Source organism: Nycticebus coucang, chromosome 3, assembly GCF_027406575.1.
Source record: "Nycticebus coucang isolate mNycCou1 chromosome 3, mNycCou1.pri, whole genome shotgun sequence".
NCBI lineage: Eukaryota > Metazoa > Chordata > Mammalia > Primates > Lorisidae > Nycticebus > Nycticebus coucang.
Window position 1 is genome coordinate 44,107,657 of NC_069782.1, and position 19,442 is coordinate 44,127,098.

General features: G+C 37.5%; 1 protein-coding gene across 4 annotated transcripts in view; it reads right to left on the reverse strand.

Annotated features, from left to right (window-relative positions):
- Window positions 1-19,442, reverse strand: part of NAV3 (neuron navigator 3) — an 862,702-nt gene that overhangs the window by 193,907 nt on the left and 649,353 nt on the right. For all 4 annotated transcript variants that reach the window (XM_053585283.1, XM_053585282.1, XM_053585281.1 and 1 more), the window contains exons 8-9: window positions 14,847-15,867; window positions 3,396-3,511 (exon numbers count right to left, since the gene is read on the reverse strand). In XM_053585283.1, the coding sequence (XP_053441258.1) occupies window positions 3,396-3,511; window positions 14,847-15,867 (1,137 nt within the window). The remainder of the gene's footprint in view (window positions 1-3,395; window positions 3,512-14,846; window positions 15,868-19,442) is intronic.

Here is a 19,442-nt window from a genome sequence, read left to right on the forward strand (position 1 = left end):
ATATGTACACCATGGAGTACTATTCAGCCATTAAAAGATGGAGACTTTACATCTTTTGTATTAACTTGGATGGAGTTGAAACACATTCTACTTAGTAAAGTATCACAAGATTGGAAAATCAAGTATTCAGTGTACTCAATCCTAATATGAAGCCAGTGGATGATCTAAAATAAGCCCACACGAGAGAAAAACTCAATTCAATTCAAGATGGGGGAAGGGGAAAGGAAGAAGCTGGAAGAAAGAGGAGTAGGGGTCGGGGAATGGGTGTGCTCCCAATTAATGGACACAATATTGGGTATATGGCACACCTCAGGACACATCTACAATAGGGACTCTACCTAACGAATGCAAACAACATTGTAACCTAATTGTGCCCTCACATTAATCTGAAATTAAATAAAGAAAGAAAGAAGGACAAAAAGAAAGTATAGTGTAAGTATATAATCCAAGTAAAGGCAGAGTAAATAGGTATTAGGTAGGTATAAAATGCTATACTTGGGTAGAGTAATAACAGGGGTCTATGAACTTCCTTTCTCTATGGTTTAATTTTTTCAGTGAAGTACAAATGTATATCAAGGTCATGAGTGAAGAGAAAGGATGGTAGGTGGTATGGTAGCTCTGACAATAAGAGGTATAAAATTTTCACCTAAGAACTGAGAGAGTAAAATGGACCAGAGAAATACAGAATAATTGCCGGAGTGTTAAATGTTCCCTTGAGGTTGGTGGTCATGAATGTAAGGTGAATCATACCAACACATGATATGTTTGTCTCCTGGTTCAGTCATTGTTGGAAGAAGTGAAGACTTAAATGTAACCATGCCTGTGATTTCATCAAATGAGTACCATGAAGTGAGAAATAAGCAAGGGACCTGAGGGTATACACAAGAGTAAAATGCATTCAGTTATTACAGGAATTTAGCTCATTCAGGAAGGAAGGAAGAGATATGTAGAGTTGGGTGAGGAACAGTGAGAAGTGGTAGGATCAGTGAATTGGAAATTCCAGTGGAACCATGGTAAAGTTAGGGAACAAAAGGAGGGATCCTGAAAAGATTACAAGGTTGTAATCAGCATGAGTGGGCTGCAGGGAAGTCAAGTCACGGAGAGGTTGCAGTTTTACATGATGCTAGAGGTGGGGTAGAAACATGAGAATAAGTAGCTCAGGGGGACTCCAAGACAAGGTCATTGGGAGCGGGGCCAGGGTTTCATAAGAATCACCTATGCAGTAGTATCTCCAAAAATTAAGGCAGTAATTGCAATGGAGTGATGATGATACAGAAGCCAGAATTTTAAAATAATGAAGACATATAACCTCATTTCTCTACAGTAAGCATCTTCTCATCACTGGACTGCTAGTATAGTCTCATCTAGATTTCTCCAGTTATAGCACTCAATTTATAACTTACTAAACATAAAGTAACATCTTTCCTCTATGAAATCTCAAGTTTATGTGGAGAGACACTTTCATTATCCAGCGACAGGCTAACCTTAAACAGATAATAGTAAGAAGGACACAATTAGCCTCATTTCAGCATTTATTTGTTGTTTTCTCTCTTTTATTATATTGCTACCTAAATTATAGACTCATATCTCTGATTCTACCTAAGCAATTTATTATGGCTACAAAATAAAATTATGCTTTCAAATAAATCCATTAAATTATTGTATCACATTCAAGTCTAGTCTATATTTCATTATCAAGTATTCTGTCAAAACACTGGAACATTAAATGGAAATATTAACTGGAAATATGAAAAAATGACCAAACAGTAAACAATAAGACAGTAGAGAAAAATAAAATCTGGGTTATTTATTCAATCAGATACTCAGTGATATATTAATCTCAGAAAACAATGTTCCATTGTGAAACTCATGTAAAAATCACAATTCAAATTATACTAAATCCATTTCTCCTCAAAATCCAGACTCTAGTGCTTTGTAGGCATATCGAAGATGCTCACATGTAAAGAAATGTGTGAAGCACAGACATCTTTGCATCATGCTAGGCTCATAAAACATCTGCTCACAACACAGATATACAGTGTCATTCTGACCATGGTACCACCAAGAACTACAGGAAAGCCAACAACAGTTCCTCTAAGTATTTGAAAAATCCACAATTGCCCTCCACTTACCAATGTCATGGCCTTACCATTTCTATCTTTACCTTATTTTTTTTTTTTTACCTTCCTGGCCCTTAGTTATAATCTCCACATGAACCTCTGATGCCCAATGAGATCACTAACACAGGGTGTCTATAAAGTTCATGTGCAATTTACCATGGACTTTATTAATTCCAAAGGTACCACCGGAGAGCTTTTCTGTAACTGCCGCCGATATTCACTGGGGGCTATTTGTCTAATGATTGCCAGGATGCATTTCAGGTCTGCTGCAGTGGGGGAGATTCTTAATCCTCAAATTTGTAATATGATTACTTTCAAGAGCTTCAGAGCAATACTTTTCCTTCGACTCCTTGGAGTATGACACCATTTTTAAAAAAATTAAATAGTTCCTTAGTTTTTGGCTTTTGGACCTAGCTGTGAATACACAGAGTCTGAGCCAAATATTTACCAGAACAACGGACAGATCTCTACTTCATGGATTATTATACATAGGAGCACATAAAATCTTAAACTCTCTCTCTCTCTCCTTAGGAGTAGTATATTTTGCTAAGAAGTAACTTGGTTCCTCATAAACATCAATCTACATATAATGTAATGACACCAAAGGCTTTCTATACAGGCTTAGGTTTAACTGCATCTTACAAAAAACACTGTAGGTTCTTGGTTTAAACACTCTAGGTTTAAACCAAGAACACTGTTTTATACACTCAAAAAGCTGAAAAACTGTGCCTGGAATATGTACTATTTTTGTCTATCTCATATACCATATATATCTTTTATACATATATATCTTATATATATTTTATATACATATATTTTTACATATATGTATATATATTTTTTTCATAGTTAGATTTATTTCCAGAATGCACATTTGGAGCCACCACATAGTTATGAATTGAAGACAGAGCAGGTTGGGATCAGTGATGGGAAATTTATTGATGATCATCACAGTGTTTTCAAGCTCCAAATGTACCGAGGGGCTACATTATTAACAACAGATGATTCTCTAGGTTTTCTCTGATTATATTTAACTTGACTGAGGACGAAATGACTTATAATCTCAGCTGCTGAAAGCAATGCCATTCCTTTCACAGAACAAAGGGATCATCCTAGGCAGGAAAGGCAAATATCCGAAACTCACTGAAGCATAACATATACACAGTTCATTTTTGCTTAAAACACAGAGTAACACAAATATAATTTAATAAAAAGACTTGCTGAGAGATTATAAAAATTCTGAGGTTTGACCTACTCATGAATCAGGTTGCTTACCAGATATTTCCTCTAGGCACTGTTTTGCAGTCTTACTGTACAATAAATCCATCTTGGTAGGGCTGGTGCAGGAGTCAGCAGCTGGTAAAGAGGTACCTTCATTTTCTGAATGTGCTCTGAAATTAACCAAGAAAATATAAAGTAGTAACTGTGGTCACCAGTGACTTATCTAAGTAGAAGTTCTACAGAATAAGAAAAGCCAATATATTCCAAATTTTCCATCAAGGTAAATATTTTTGATTATAGGGAAGTCTATATGAACATTTTGTTACTTTTTTTTTTTTTTTTGTAGAGACAGAGTCTCACTTTATGGCCCTCGGTAGAGTGCAGTGGCCTCACACAGCTCACAGCAACCTCCAACTCCTGGGCTTAAGCGATTCTCTTGCCTCAGCCTCCCAAGTAGCTGGAACTACAGGCGCCCGCCACAACGCCCAGCTATTTTTTTGTTGCAGTTCAGCCGAGGCTGGGTTTGAACCCGCCACCCTCGGTATATGGGGCTGGCGCCTTACCGACTGAGCCACAGGCGCCACCCAACATTTTGTTACTTTTCACATAGAATCTGAGTGGGAGTGAAATATTAAATCATATTTCTTTGACGTTTCTACTTTTGAAATCTTGTAATTACCAACAATTGATTATATATTTGGGGCAAGAGATTTGAAAAGATCCAACTATCTTTTGCTATTTTAGAAAAACTATGGCCAAATTAGGTTTTTTTTTTGAGTCTAATAAAAGCATTAAAACCATACCTAAAATTATTTTTCAATAAAAATCCTACAATATATATCATAAAAATGCAAAATCTGAGCTAAAATAAACAATGAATTTGTTCTAAGCTTTAAATATCATTACCATGCCTTAATTAACAAATATTTCAGAAAACTTAAAATCAAGGACAATTTCTCATTCTTACAACTACCTTTATATCATGTGCTCTATGTGTATGACCATGATTATGTGATCTGGTGAATATGTAAAGAGTAGGCCCAATCAAATGAAAAGCACCCAACAAAGCTCTGCACACTTTTGATAGTCTCCTCTTAATTCATGCATCGCTTCTTCCTTTTATGTATGGGCAAACAATTTAAGGTACACTTCCTTTCTTGATGCACCTTCAAAATCTACGTATATCTGATCTATATATTTTAAAAATTCACCGCATGAACTACTAAGACACAGAAGAAGGCAAGCCAATGAAGTCTTGCATGCTGGCCTGTCTTCTTTTTTTTTTTGCAGTTTTTTTTTTTGGCCAGGGCTGGGTTTGAACCCACCACCTTTGGCATATGAGGCCGGTGCCCTACTCCTTTGAGCTACAGGTACCACCTTTGTAGACATATCATTAGCTTACTTGGAGTTCCATATCTAGTACTGAGTGTGAGCCATGACAATTAATATTAATATTTATTACTTTACAACCATCTATAGTGAATATTAATATGTGAAAGGAAAGTTCAGTATATTTTAACTCTTTTTATATTTTTACTTAAGATTAACATGAAGGTATAAATGATTAAGTTATAATCTTTGCATTTGTTAGGTAAGGTCCCTGTTGTAGTTGTGTCCTGCACCCAGGAGGTGTGCGATATACCCCCTTACATTGTGCCCACTGGGTGGGAGCTCACCAATCCTCCTCCCCCTTGCCCTTTCCCCAACTTGAATTAAATCGAATTTTTCTCTTATGTGAGCGTGTATTAGTTCATCCACTGGCTTCATATTAGTATTGAGTACCTTGGATCAATTTTTGATTAATATTTTGTTTTCATTCTAAATCCTGGTAGTGAGAAAAAATAGAGTATAATCATTGATACCAGAAATAGTTGGTATTTAACCAACAGTTCTATAAATTCTGTAAAAGTCATTAAAATTTTAAGAAATTATGGAAAACTATACACTGTGTGCATGGATGAATATGTCATGTATATGAATTGATATGTAAATGTAGGATAGAAATATGCAAGAAATCCCATACAAAGCTGTGCCTTGCCCTCCAGTAATTTCTGGCAGTCTATTACTATTTTATCCTAATTTAAAACCTTATTATAAGGAGTGTAGCAAAATTAAGAAAGAGAAAGCACTATTCAAGTGACAGGATATACCGCTAAGGCCAGCAATGACCCCAAAGATGTTAAACTCAACAGCCAGTTTTGTCTACACACTTTGATATCTTGGCAGAATTTAAAACAGCTGACCACTTCTCTCCTCTTGGCTGTTATGACAAAAAATACTCCAGTTTATTTCCCATTCACTGTGGATTCTTTTGTCCTATTTTTTTTTATATACAGTCATTAAATGTCAAAGAGCAAAATTTGAGGAATTCTCAAAGGAATATATTAAGCCTCTTCCAGTTTTCATACCATAGTCTAGCTAAGATGGTCTCATTAAGTTCATTGTATTAATTATTAGCTGGTCACACAAGAATTCCAAAATTTTAACTCTAACCTAGAACTTTGCTCTGAATTCTAGATGTAATTGCCTAATTGACATTTTTTTTTTATTATCACAAAAACGTGCTAAACTCATCACATAAGGAAATGAATTCAAAATATTTCCCAAAAAACCTGGTTCTTGTTCATAGAGCCCTTGGGTGAAACTCTTATGGAGCCTACAAGGCCTCACATGATCTGTCCCTGTCTGCTCTCCAGCACCATCTGGCACACTGTAGCCTTTATCCTCTCTACTGTGGCCACAAGAGCATTTCACACACTTCCCATAGCTTCCTGCAGGGAAGTATAAGACCTAAACAGGGTCTTACACTTACTATTTTTATTTTCTTCCCCACTTCATCGGGTTGAGTGTATCTCTCCACGTCTCAGCTGAAATAACAGTGTCTTAAGAAATTCTAATTTCATTGATCAAATAAAATCACCAATTTAAGCATTTAAAATACTCTCATAATATCAATGCAATTATTTGATTAAGGTTTAATTTCAAAACTAGACTCTCTTCTCCATGTTTAAGCCACAAGTGTACTCCAATGTCTAGCCACATGCCTAGCATATAGGTTTCATTCAATAAATACTGGGTAAATCTGTCAAGCAGAATCCTATGGATAAAAGGGAAAAAATCCACAAATATCTGATAAATAAGTGAATAAATGATATTAGTAGTGCTAGCAAAATATAATGACTAGCAGATAAAGCATTGGGAAATAGAGTGGCATAATGGGGGATGCACAGGTCTTGGATATGAAACTTGTCCCCATCACTAAACAGTTGTTAACTCCAGTTGACATTAGCAAGTTATTTCGCCTCTCTGAACTTCAGTTTGGTCATCTGTAGAAACAGTAAAAAAAATATGTCTTGCAAGACAATTGTGAAATCAATTATTATTATTACTAAAGGCCTAGAAATACATTCTCTTGAGGCATGTGAAATTCTGGTCAGTTGTAAAACAGCTAATGTGTAAAATCTGTATACTCTTTGTGTACCCTCCTTCTTTCCTTCTCTGGGCCATGGCTTTTCCCCTATACCCTGTCTACCAATAGCCACCCCCCACCCCCACTCATTTCTAAAGTTTACTATAGTCTATTCCTACACTTGGCTTCATTTCCTGTGGCCACTCTTCTTCCTTGACCTCTTTTTTACCCTACTGACCCTTAATGCAGAGAAAAACTCCTCAGAAATGTTCTAAGTATTTTTATTACTTGCTGAAGAAGTTCAAATGGAGAGTCTGCAGTGAGATTATGGACCCCAGGGAGAGATGACTGGCTACAGGCCAAGAAGTCACAGAGGCTCAGAGCCTTGCTGAGCTGGCTGTGAGCCAGGCTTGGCCTAGAGTTCTGCAGACTGTATTCAGAGATCCATCGCTCAGACACTGACTCACAGGGAGCAGTTCACTGCCTAATGCCAATTGGTTCCCATCAGAACCTGACCAGGAGCTGTCACAGAAGCCAGAATGCTTGTGGCCATGTTAGTTAAAGATTCTGTCTGTCTCTAAGAAAATCTGGAGCAAAAGAATATTCAGAATGTGTTTTAGAGAATAGAGCTTTTGCTTTGCTCAAAACAAACAAATATATATATATATATATAAAGCATTCCTTGGGAGCTGATTTGTGGCTCACTTCCTCAATATATAAGACCAAAGACTCAATCTGTTGGCTAAGTCCGCACTTGCCCTATTTCAGACTCCCTTTAAAAATGTGCTCATCTTTCTGACAGCTCAGTTTTGTCTTGTAAGCCTTTATCTTTTAAAACGTGGCAGTGGGCTGATTTTGGACTGATTCACTCTTTTATGTCTTTTTAGTTTAAATCACAAAATTTTATTTAGCTTATTCTGGAGTTCTTTGGTGTATTTCCCGTGGTATTCCCTATGAGAGTTATCTGCACTAGCAACAATATGAAAACACTGATCACGAAAGGAACATGGAGAAAGTGTGCTTCACATCACTGTGAAAATAGATTTAAAGCCATCATTGGTATTCACATGTAAATGGGACCACAAATCTCTATATCCATAAAAAGCCATCCATTTCTCATTGTCACTAAAGGAGGAACAGATTTAAACTCATCTATAGAGAGAAACTGATGGTAACTGCTAGAGATTTAGCCTTGATACAAAAATGCTCAAAGAAATTCAGTTAAATCTCTAGAGACGCCCAACATGTTCTCTCTTTTTATGCATGTTTCATATCAGTAAAATAAAAAGATTTGGATTTATGAAAAAAATTATAAAGACTTCAGAATCAAGACTGTCCACTAATCAGAAGTTACATTTTGACAGATATAATGAATTTTACAGTAAAATGATGCATTGTTCCCACCTACACTGACATTATATTTCCTTCAGAGTGACTAGAGAAAAATAAAAAACGAGTATCATGATATTCCTTCATAATATTTAGCAGATATTCTATGTGTAGTTATCTCCTTGTGCAATCACAAGATGTTCACCATATAAGTATGTATTGAAATCACTAGATAGCACCGCAGAAATGAAATCTATTCTACTAAGGCAACCTCTTAACCTCTTACCAGAGTCAAAGTCTAACTATACCAATGATTACTATTAAAGGTATTAACCATTTTGCACAATTACTATGTACCCAATCTTGAGCCTATGTCATTATCACTCAAAATTTAAATTCTATAATGTAGTTGCTGCTGGATTTAGAAATTAAAATTAAGACTTTCAGAGGTCAAATAATTTGCCCTAGGTAACAATCTGGCAGATGCTTAATGGGTACTTGAACATGGCTGCATATAAATATTGATCTCTTAACCGCTACCCTACAGTTTAGCACCTTCCAAATTCCTATGGACATTAAGTATATTTCACCGCATTTGAGGTCTTCTTAACCGACAGACAACTTAGTTACTAACTCAATAACAGATAATGTTACTGAATTTGATAATCACCAGTGGCTTACCCTAAATGTTATTCTTTATTGATTACTTAAGGGAATTCAGTAATAAATCCCAGACACTGTAATCTTCAAATTTCCAACTTCATAAATATGGGTGTTAAGTATTGATTTATATTCAAGAAGTATATCTCCCTGTGATTCATCTTGATATGCATATAATCACAAATACCAGCACAACTAGAACTGATATGAGGAATCAGAAACATTAACTAGTAGTATTGTAATTCCTGCCTTATAAATAAAGGGAAGGAAAACATACATATCTCAAATCCAGTATTGTGTTTACTTTCCTCTTTCCTTCCTGCCGGAAAGGCAGACAGGTAACAGCCAGGAAATGCCAGAGTGAAGAGTTGTCCCAGGTGGACGGGATATTTGTCAGATTCAGGAGGTGAACAAATAAAAAAATATAGTGAGAATAACGGAAGCCAGGTTTCTCCTGGTCGGCAAAAGGAAACACAAATACAGAAAGAAGAATCATCATCCTGGGATGCTGAGTTGGAATTAGAACTATTGTTATGAATGTATATATATGTGAGAGTGTGTCTACACATACACACAAAAATAGTATTTCTAATCCCAATATATATGAATAATTATATATAATTAAAATACATAATTATAAATTTCATGAAAATTGAAATGATGATGCAAAATGTATGTGCGTATATGTATCCGCACATACTTCTTAGTTTTGACCACATAGAAAACTTAGAAGTAGTGAAATCTTGGTTTCTAAGGAAATTGGGGCTCCTTAGATAAAAGCTGACTTTTCCGAGTTAGGAAAAGTATAAGCCTAGAACATCTTGAAACATGAAGAAGGTTTGCAAAGGTCTCAAAGACTGATGGGGTATGTGCAAAGGACACACGGCCAGCTTGAAGGGCCTCCAGGAGCCAAATATGGGAAAATTTAAGCATCAAAATAAATTGTGATAGCAACAGATTATATCTCATTGAACATAATAGAAATCCATTAGCCTATAAAACTTAAATAGACAGATTATGAGAAGAAAATAAATCTCTGTGGTCAAGTCGAATGCCAAAGAGCAAATGCAAAAGAAGGGATAGAATTAGAAAATCAGTAAATTATTTTATAATTTACTTTCTATATACATTCACCCTGGTTCTTCTGAGTCTGACCTCTCTCACAATCCATTTTACATACTGCGAAAAGCGCAGTCTTGAGCAATTTTCCTGATCATGTTTTATACACACGTGCTTACTTGCATGCACACGTGTATGTACACACGTTTTCCAAGTTCCTGACATTCTAGAAATTCTGCTACAACCAGGCTCCAATGTTCAGTGTCCAGGAACACTGACCACCTGGCTGGCCACCTGCGTATCCTGTATCTTCCTCCTATACGTGGTTCCTTCAGGCTTAGATTCCCGTCATACCCCCTTCTCTCTGCATTACCCAGTTCCACTTATCCTTCTGGACCTAGCACAGGGGTACTTGAACATGGCTGCATATAAATATTGATCTCTTAACCACTACCTTACAGTTTCTCTGATTCCAACAGCTAGAAGTAATTTTCCACTTTTGGGGGGTTTCAACATATCAAATCCTGGGAGCTTTACACTTCCAGCTACTACCCTGTTTCCCCGAAAATAAGACAGTGTCTTATTTTAAGCTGTGCTCCCAAAGATGCGCTAGGTCTTATTTTCAGGGAACATCTTATCTTTCCTGTAAGTAGGTCTTATTTTCGGAGGATGTCTTATTTTCAGGGAAACAGGGTATATACAAATAGTATATATATGTATATATATGTATATATGTGTATATATATGTATATGTATATATATATATATATTTTTTAAAGCCTGCCTCTATCTCATTGTGGACAATGCAAAGAAAATTATGCAGAACATATGTGATTTTTCTCTCTCCCCTGATGTCTCATGCATAATAGAAATGTAGTAGGTAGTTTTTTTTTTTTTTTTATTGTTGGGGATTCATTGAGGGTACAATAAGCCAGGTTACACTGATTGCATTTGTTAGGTAAAGTCCCTCTTGCAATCATGTCGTGCCCCCAGAAGGTGTGGCACACACCAAAGCCCCACAAAGAATAAAAATAATAAGTAAATACATTTTCTGAAAAGAAAGAATAATTTAATTTTTTAAATTTATTTATTTTTATATTTTTAGTAAATAGCGCATAATTTAATTTTTAAAGTGTTGTGAAGCTGGTTATATTTCAATTAAATCCTCTAATTTATAGAAAGTAAGTGATTTTAGAATTTTTTTTCTGTTCTATTGTATATTTTGGGCAGCTTGTAAGATTCTTCCATAGCAGGCCAGTCTAACCAAGCAAGGGTGGTGATGTTTCATTCAACAGTTTCTATGTGGTGCCTACTTCAGGTAGGCTCTGTCTTGTATAATTACAGATGGTCCCCAAGTTACAAACAGCTGACTTACATACAACTTGCCCTCATGAACAGGGATGTTACAGGAAGTCCTCAAATTACAAACTTTTGACATACAACTTGCAATTATGAATGTAGGGTGCTTGTATGACAAGTAATAGGTAAACATACTAGTTCTGGCATTCATAAAAATTCAGCTTAAGAACAAACCTACAGAACCTATCTCGTTCATAACCCGGGGACGGCCTGTAGACTACTGACTAGCATGGGGCTCTTGCTTCCAACAAGCTGATGTTACAATGGGATATTGCTGAAATCACACTAGTTAATAAGCAAATAAAAAAAGAGCAAATGGTAGTAAACTCTATAAAGAAAATATAAGAGGATTTTGAAACAATTCCAGAAAGAGAAAAGTAAAATTTCCTTGGTGAAGATGGTCAGAGACGTTTAGAGATTAGCAGAGTCTAATGACAGGAAGAGCTATAGTGATCTGGCAGCGAGTAAGACAGGCAACAGGCACATATGTGACAAAAGTCATACAGCGGGGGGGGGTTGGGTTGCTGAAGAGGAATAAGGGCTGAGACACAATGAGGATGGGGGCTCAGAGGTGGGCTAGATGGTGCAGGGAAGGTCAGATGGGCTGTCTGAGTTTTATTTGTTAAGTGCAGTAGAAACCTAGTAAATGTCCTTGTGAATTGAAATGACATTTACGACTTGTGCTTTCAGAAGATCAGAGCACTTGCTGTGTGGAGGATGTTTATTATAAAGGGCTCTACGTGAAAATGGGAGACTATGGAAACAAGGTGAGATTTGGCAGTGACAGGGCTTGGACTAGGAAAGAGGGGAGTGGAAATGGAAAGAAAGCGGATTGAAAGAAGGTGTGTTTTAGAAGAAGAGTTAGGAGAACTAGCTGAAAACTGAATATGTGGAAAGGCAAAGATTGAAAAACAAGAATAAAATATGGATTCTTTAGACATTTTCTTCTGTAGTCTCCCACTCATATACCCTGTTTCCCCGAAAACAAGACAGTGTCTTATTTTAAGGTGTGCTCCCAAAGATGCGCTAGGTCTTATTTTCAGGGGATGTCTTATCATCCCTGTAAGTAGGTCTTATTTTCGGAGGATGTCTTATTTTCAGGGAAACAGGGTAGTTATAAATTCTAACCTTTGGTCTCTACATACAGCAGTTTCAGTTACTAGCATTTGGACAGTAATTCGCAATTTACCTATTATTTTTTCCATAGTGCCTAGATTTCTGAAGTTGTAGAATATTAAATTTGGTTAATGGTACAACATTTGCCCTTCCATTTAACAAATTCTGACATCATTTAGGTCTTCTATTTTTTTTTTTTTTTTGAGACAGAGTCTGACTCTGTCACCCTGGTAGAGTGCTGGGGTGGCATCATGACTCACAGCAATCTTAAACTCTTGGTCTCAAGTGATCCTCTTAACTCGGGCTCCTGAGTGGCTGGGACAACAGGTGCCCACCACAACACTCAGCTAGTTTGTTTCCTATTTTAAATAGAGCCGGCGGGTGCGGGGGCATCTCACTCTTGCTCAGGCTGGTCTTGAAATCCTGAGCACAAAAGATCCACCCACTTTAGCCTCTCATAGGGCTAGGATTACAGGTATGAACTACTATGCCCAGCCAGGTACACTTCTTATGTTAATTTTTCCATAATTTACTAATTTATTTCACCCTCACATAACACTTAACAAACAAACAAAAAATCCCCATCCTTTTTCTACTTTGATTCCTTACATTGAATATACTTCCCACAACACCAATAATTTTATATTCTTGCTTATGGTCTCACCATTATCGATATATAGAGATGCCAGAAGGAGAGATTATTTATTTTAAACTTTGTATCCTCTGTTACATAGTATTTGCAGGATGAGTGATCACTATATACATGCAAAGGTATTTGATGATTTCCCTTTGCCTAAACCATGGTAACTTTACCACTTCTTGAATACGGTATGTGGTCACTTACACACTTACAATAGGTAGGTGATTCTAATTTTACATAGCTCCAATTATAGAGAATATTTTAAGTTAATTTAAAATCCTTTCTTAAATTCTCTTTTGATCTCAGTCATACACACATAACTTTATCAAACAGATAAAAATAATAACAAATTCAAAACCAGTTTTATTGGTTTGTGGGAAAAATTGAGTTATAATAACTTTATTCAGAACACTTTGCATTGAATAGGAAGTTAGACTAACATGAAATCCATTCACGTTCCAAGCCTAATATTATACTTATGGAACTCTAAATGTCCAGTTTGCAAGAAACAGTGTTATGAAGCAGATGGCGGAGTCACACAAAGAATATCGCATGACCTAGAGGTAGGCTGAGAAAAAAATATTACCATAGTCTTTCCACTACATAGAGGTCACTTAATTATTTTTAGATGTTATGTACATGTATGTCTATGGGCATACTTATGTATATGTATTTTATTTTTTCATTAAATCATAAACACATAGATCATGTATATATTAATGCATTTATGGGGTACAATGTGCTGATTTCATATAGAATTAGGAATGCTTACATCACACTGGTTAATATATACCTCATCTCGTTTACTTAATTATTGTGTTAAGACATTTATATTTATACTAGGTAATTGCAATTAAGAATTTCCCACTATAAATGAGTTCTGATTTAGAATTTTTCAAATGTACTATTGGCATTTTCTTAGCTAGAATTTTCACAGCAAGAATACTTATTTCTACACATGCAGAAAGAAGTGATATGCAAATGAGGGCATGTCATAGACTAAGTAAAAGAAAAAAATTTGGAACCAGAGTTGAGATCAAAACAAGCTACTACCAGTTTTGTGATGTTAAGAGTTTATTACTATTCTGACATGAAATTTCTACTTTTTCATCTCTGTAAAATGAAATAACATTCCTTTCTCAGGAGGATGATTCATGATCAAGTTTCAATTATAAAATGCACCTACATCTTGTGACACAGAGACTTTAAACAAGTACGTGCTCAACAAATGAAAATACCATTATAAAAGAGCAAGCCAATAGTATTCTTTCATCAAATGATCAACATCTCCAGAAAAGTTTGTCAGGGTCTTTTCAACAAGGATCCTTACATGGAGTTGGACAGCGAGAGTCAGAGAGAACATCAGGGTTCTACAATACAAACACGTCCTACCTACAGTTGAAAAGCGTTTACTATTCTGCCCTGAGAGGATTTACATTATCATTTACAAAATTCCTCTGAATCGATAAAAGACAACCATCACCTCATGTGCAGACTGTCCCGTGAAGTCTTCTTATTAGTTTTCTTTATTTCTAACTATCATATATTATCCACAGTGACAAAATCATTACTGACATTTCTGTCATTTACTTTGAACCTGGATCTGTGCTAAAACTTGTACATGAAATTATTATTAGAGATGAGGTCTCACTCTGGCACAGGCTAGTCTTGAACTTGTGAGCTCAGGCCACCCACCTGCCATGGCCTACCAGAGTGCTAGGATTACAGGCGTGAGCCACTGTGCCGACCAGGCAGTAATTTTTCATAAATAATAGTTAAGGATCATTTACAATATGACAGCATGCACAATAAACAGTTGCCCCAACTTTGCTCCCAAATGACTATACAGCCCCACTCCCCACCTTCCTTACTGTGCTCTGAGTATGCAGACCTGTCACCCTGCTCTCAGCGGGGTGCACAGAGGCCACCTCACCTGTAAATGAATGGGGCCACCGTGGCGGTGTTCGGGTGAGTGTGTTGCTGCTGCTGAGGGAGTTGGACAGCACCATTGCCTATGCTCTGCCCACCGCTCTGTGCCACTGGCCCGGTACAGGAGCCAGAAGCCTGGCCAGCTTCCCGGCCTTCCGAAGGGGCAGGGCAGGTAGACAGACTTGCCTTCTCGGTGGCTATGGGCTTAGGTAAGGGCTGGGAAGGGCTTCCTTTGGTAGTCCTGAACTTGTCAGACTCTTTGCCTGCTGAGCTGCCTGGAGAGATGATTTGCTTTCCCGTGGGCACCTTGGAGCCCGGCTTTGGAATCCCGCTGGAAGGTGGGATCAGGCTCTCCTTCTTGGCTGCTGCTGTCTTGCTCCCCTTGGGGATCAAGCTGGCGATTTTAGAGGTCTTTTTTGGAGCCGCCTCTGTCGCCTGTTCCTTCTCTTCCTTGGTGGGCTTCTCAGTGCAAACTTTATTCTTGTTCTTGTTCTTTTCCTCTTTCTCCTTTGGCTGTAGCAGAGACTTTTTATTGCTGAGATGTTTGCTGCCAGCTTTTGGAGGGGCCAATTTAGGTGACACTTTGGGGCTGCTGTTCGTGGAGCCACCACTGTTCAGACCACTGTTGAAACCTTCTGTTTCTCCAGATTCAGAACAGGCATCATCAGCCTTCCCGCTGTCACTGTGTCCTGAACTGGGTGACTGTGGTGGGCGCAGAGCAGTCCGGGCATTGACCAGCTTGAACTTTTCCAGCATGGACTTCTGTCCGGAGGGAGCCGTTTTGACTCCCTCTGAGCCGGGTGGCTTCAGTCTGTCCGTGGAGGGTGGGGGCGAGGTGGCCGGGCTGGGCTGCTTGATGCTCAGCATGGTGGAGGTGGCACTGTGCTTGACGTTCATGGACTTGCTCCTCCAGGGCTTGGTGGCGCTCGGGGACGGGATGGCCGAGGCAGGTGGCTGCCCTGAGGTGCCAGGAGGCTGCATGCTACCAGTTACACCTGAACAAGACTGAGGTCCTTTGGCGGAATCTGGACACGGTTAAGGGGAAAAAAAAGAAACAAAAGCTGATTAGTCTTGGTCTCTTACAGCACATCATCTAGTTCCTCTGGCCATTGACACAAGACGTGTCTCTCCTCTGAACTGAAAAAGAGACTTGCCATGTCGCATCACGTACTTCTGTGATGTAATTGCTTTGTTTTGTTTTACTAGTTACCAAAAATACAGAAATTTGAGAGGACTTGGTTTGGGGAAAGAAGCATGCATATTTTTCTGAAATTACTCTTACCCAAATGAATTTGCTAGTCATGGATTTCTGAAGATGAATAAAACACCTTCCTTCCCCTGGGCACTTCTCTGTATTTTTTCCCAACTACCACTGTAGCTCATACCAGTAAATGAATATTCCAAAAATATGTTGTATAATGCATGTTTGAGAAATTGTTTTTTTTTTTTTTTTTTTGTAGAGACAGAGTTTCACTTTATGGCCCTTGGTTGAGCGCCATGGCCTCACACAGCTCACAGCAACCTCCAACTCCTGGGCTTACGCGATTCTCCTGCCTCAGCCTCCCGAGTAGCTGGGACTACAGGCGCCCGCCACAACGCCCGGCTATTTTTTGGTTGCAGTTTGGCCGGGGCCGGGCCTGAACCCGCCACCCTCGGTATATGGGGCCGGCGCCCTACTCACTGAGCCACAGGCGCCACCCGAGAAATTGTTTTAATCTACTGGGAGTTTAGCTGATTCTTATCTCATTAAATATGCTTATAAATTACAGTTAAGTTTTTCTCTTAATTTTATTTTATTTTATTTATTTATTTTTATTAAATCATAGCTGTGTACATTGATATGATCATGGGGCATAATACACTAGCTTCATAGACCGTTTGACACATTTTCATCACACTGGTTAACATAGCCTTCCTGGCATTTTCTTAGTTATTGTGCTAAGACATTTACATTCCACATTTACTAAGTTTCACATATACCCTTGTAAGATGCACCGCAGGTGTAATCCCACCAATCACCCTCCCTCTGCCCACCTCCCCCCTCCCTCCCCTCCCTCTTCCCCTTCCCTCTATTCTTAGGTTGTAACTGGGTTATAGCTGTCATGTGAAAGCCCTAAATTAGTTTCATAGTAGGGCTGAGTACATTGGGTACTTTTTCTTCCATTCTTGAGATACTTTACTAAGAAGAATATGTTCCAGCTCCATCCATGTAAACGTGAAAGAGGTAAAGTCTTCATCTTTCTTTAAACTTAATTTTATTTTTATTAAATGATCATTGAAATTCTGTTCCTAAACATGCTAAGAAATCTATCTATATCTGTATCTATTTATCTGAATAATTATCTCATGAGGCTTTTGTCAATATTGTCATCCTAATTTTACAGATAAAATAGTTGAGGAAAAATGGAATAATTTATTCAAGGGCACACAATCTGAATCCAAACTGATTTCAAGAGACTGTGCTTTTAACCAGCACACTAAGCTTCCTGCAGGGATCTGAACAAACTAAATTCTAAGAATGAAGCCACTTTTTGCCAGCTACAGGAAAATAAATCCACTTGTGATGTAAACACTTTAGAGCAGTGTTTGCGCATGTTCCATTCAGAAGTCACCTTATGAGGACAACATGACTTTAATATTACTGTTCTATTAGTAGATTAATGTTTGGTTATAAGTCTTACTTTTCAGAACAAAAAACTAAATCAAAGAAGGACTTCAATAACATGGTATAGAATAAAAAAGAATTGAGTTATAGGTAAAACACCTTGGTTCAAATGTTAACATTTAAAAACTATGTCATTCTGGTCAAGTCATTTAACTTAAGTTTCATCAACCATGAATAACTCCCTCTTTGATTTTGGGGAAGATGGGGATGATTAAATTAGATATTAATGTAACTATGTTTTGATGAAATATTCACTATTTGGTAAAGAATAGCCTTTACATAATATTCAGGAATTGGGGATCAATAAATTTCAGTAAATATTTATAAATGTAAAACTACAATGTTTGTATTTTTAAATGTCTTCTTTAAAAGAGTCAAAACACTAAAAGTTCTCTGTTATTTTCATTTCCACATTCATTTGACATTTAACGCATGTATATGTCCCCATGCAGGGCTGACAGAGGCGTAATAGTAAGATCAAGACAGGTGATTTAGGAAGGTGTGTGGGCTTTAGAGGCAGGAAGAACACTTACAGAATTTTATTAGGGACATGTATAAAATGTATTTATTTACATTTAAAGATATGGACATACATATATTGGGACAAAGTTGGGGAGAAATACAGCCCTGTTCCCCAATCAAAGCTTATTCTGCTGGCCATACTATTAAGAGGAACACAACGGCATCCTGTTGAATTCATCATCACTTTCTTACTTGTGATATTTCTGGTTCTATAATAAAAATATTTTTAGTAATTATTACTAATATAATTACACTAACAAGCAATTTATTGAAGGTTCTTTAACTAATTTTCTTTTATTAATTTTTTTTAAATGGGGTCTCTTTGTGTCACCAAGGCTGGAGTGCAGTCACATAACCTCAGCTTACCATACCCTCAAAATCCTGGGCTCAAGTGATCCTGTAGCTTACCTTTGCCCCCACAGTAGCTGGGACTATAGGTATGTGCCACCATGCCTGGCTAATTTTTTAATTAATTTTTTAACCGTTGTAGAGAGGGGGTCTCACAATGTTGCCTAGATGGTCTCCAACTCCTGGCCTCAAGCGATCCTCCTGCCTCAGCCTCCAAAGTGCTGGGATTACAAGCACAAGCCACATGGTAAGGTGTTTCACAACAATCCATGAGGCAGGAAGGACTCATATTTCTAATTCACATTTGTTGAAAGAGCTTTGTGAGCTTAAACAACTCATTCACTGGTGTACAGCTAACAATATTGCACGGTAGATTCAGGATTTGATACCACATTGTCACCCTAAAGCAGTGTTGTTCAACCTTTTTTTTATCTCACAGCACACCTGAACATATAGTTAAACTTCTGCAGCCCACTTAAACTATGTTGATCGAAAAAAAGGAGTAAGGAATAAATATACTTACTGTGCTTTGAACTTCTTTTGAAAATAATTTAATGAATGATATTTAAAAATATTTGTGGCACCTGTAAGATACCCTCATGGCACCCCCGTGTGTTGTGACGCACCAGTCGAAAATCACTGCTATAGAGACTAAGCTCTATAGTACATTAGAATTCTAATGTTCTAAATTTTCAAGACAGTGATTTTCAAACGTTAACATGCACACGGGTTATTATCAGGAGATCTGACAGAATGCAGCCTGCATCTCAGCAGGTCTGAGCTGGATGCTGAGATTCTGCCTTTCTAACAAGCTTCCAGGCCACATCATGCTTTGAGTAGCAAGGACTGAACAGACTCACAGATCATGAAAAACACTGTATTTTCAGTATTAAAGGGTTGTTTCTTATCATAGTACCCACGTTGGCTAACTTCATTAAGTGTTCCATAGCTATGCAATATTAACATTTTTCAATTTTCAGTACCTCGGCCAGCTCTGAGTTCATCTGGATGTTCAGCAGTTTGTGGCCAAGAATCACTAAAAAACAAAGTATGCCTATCAGGTGT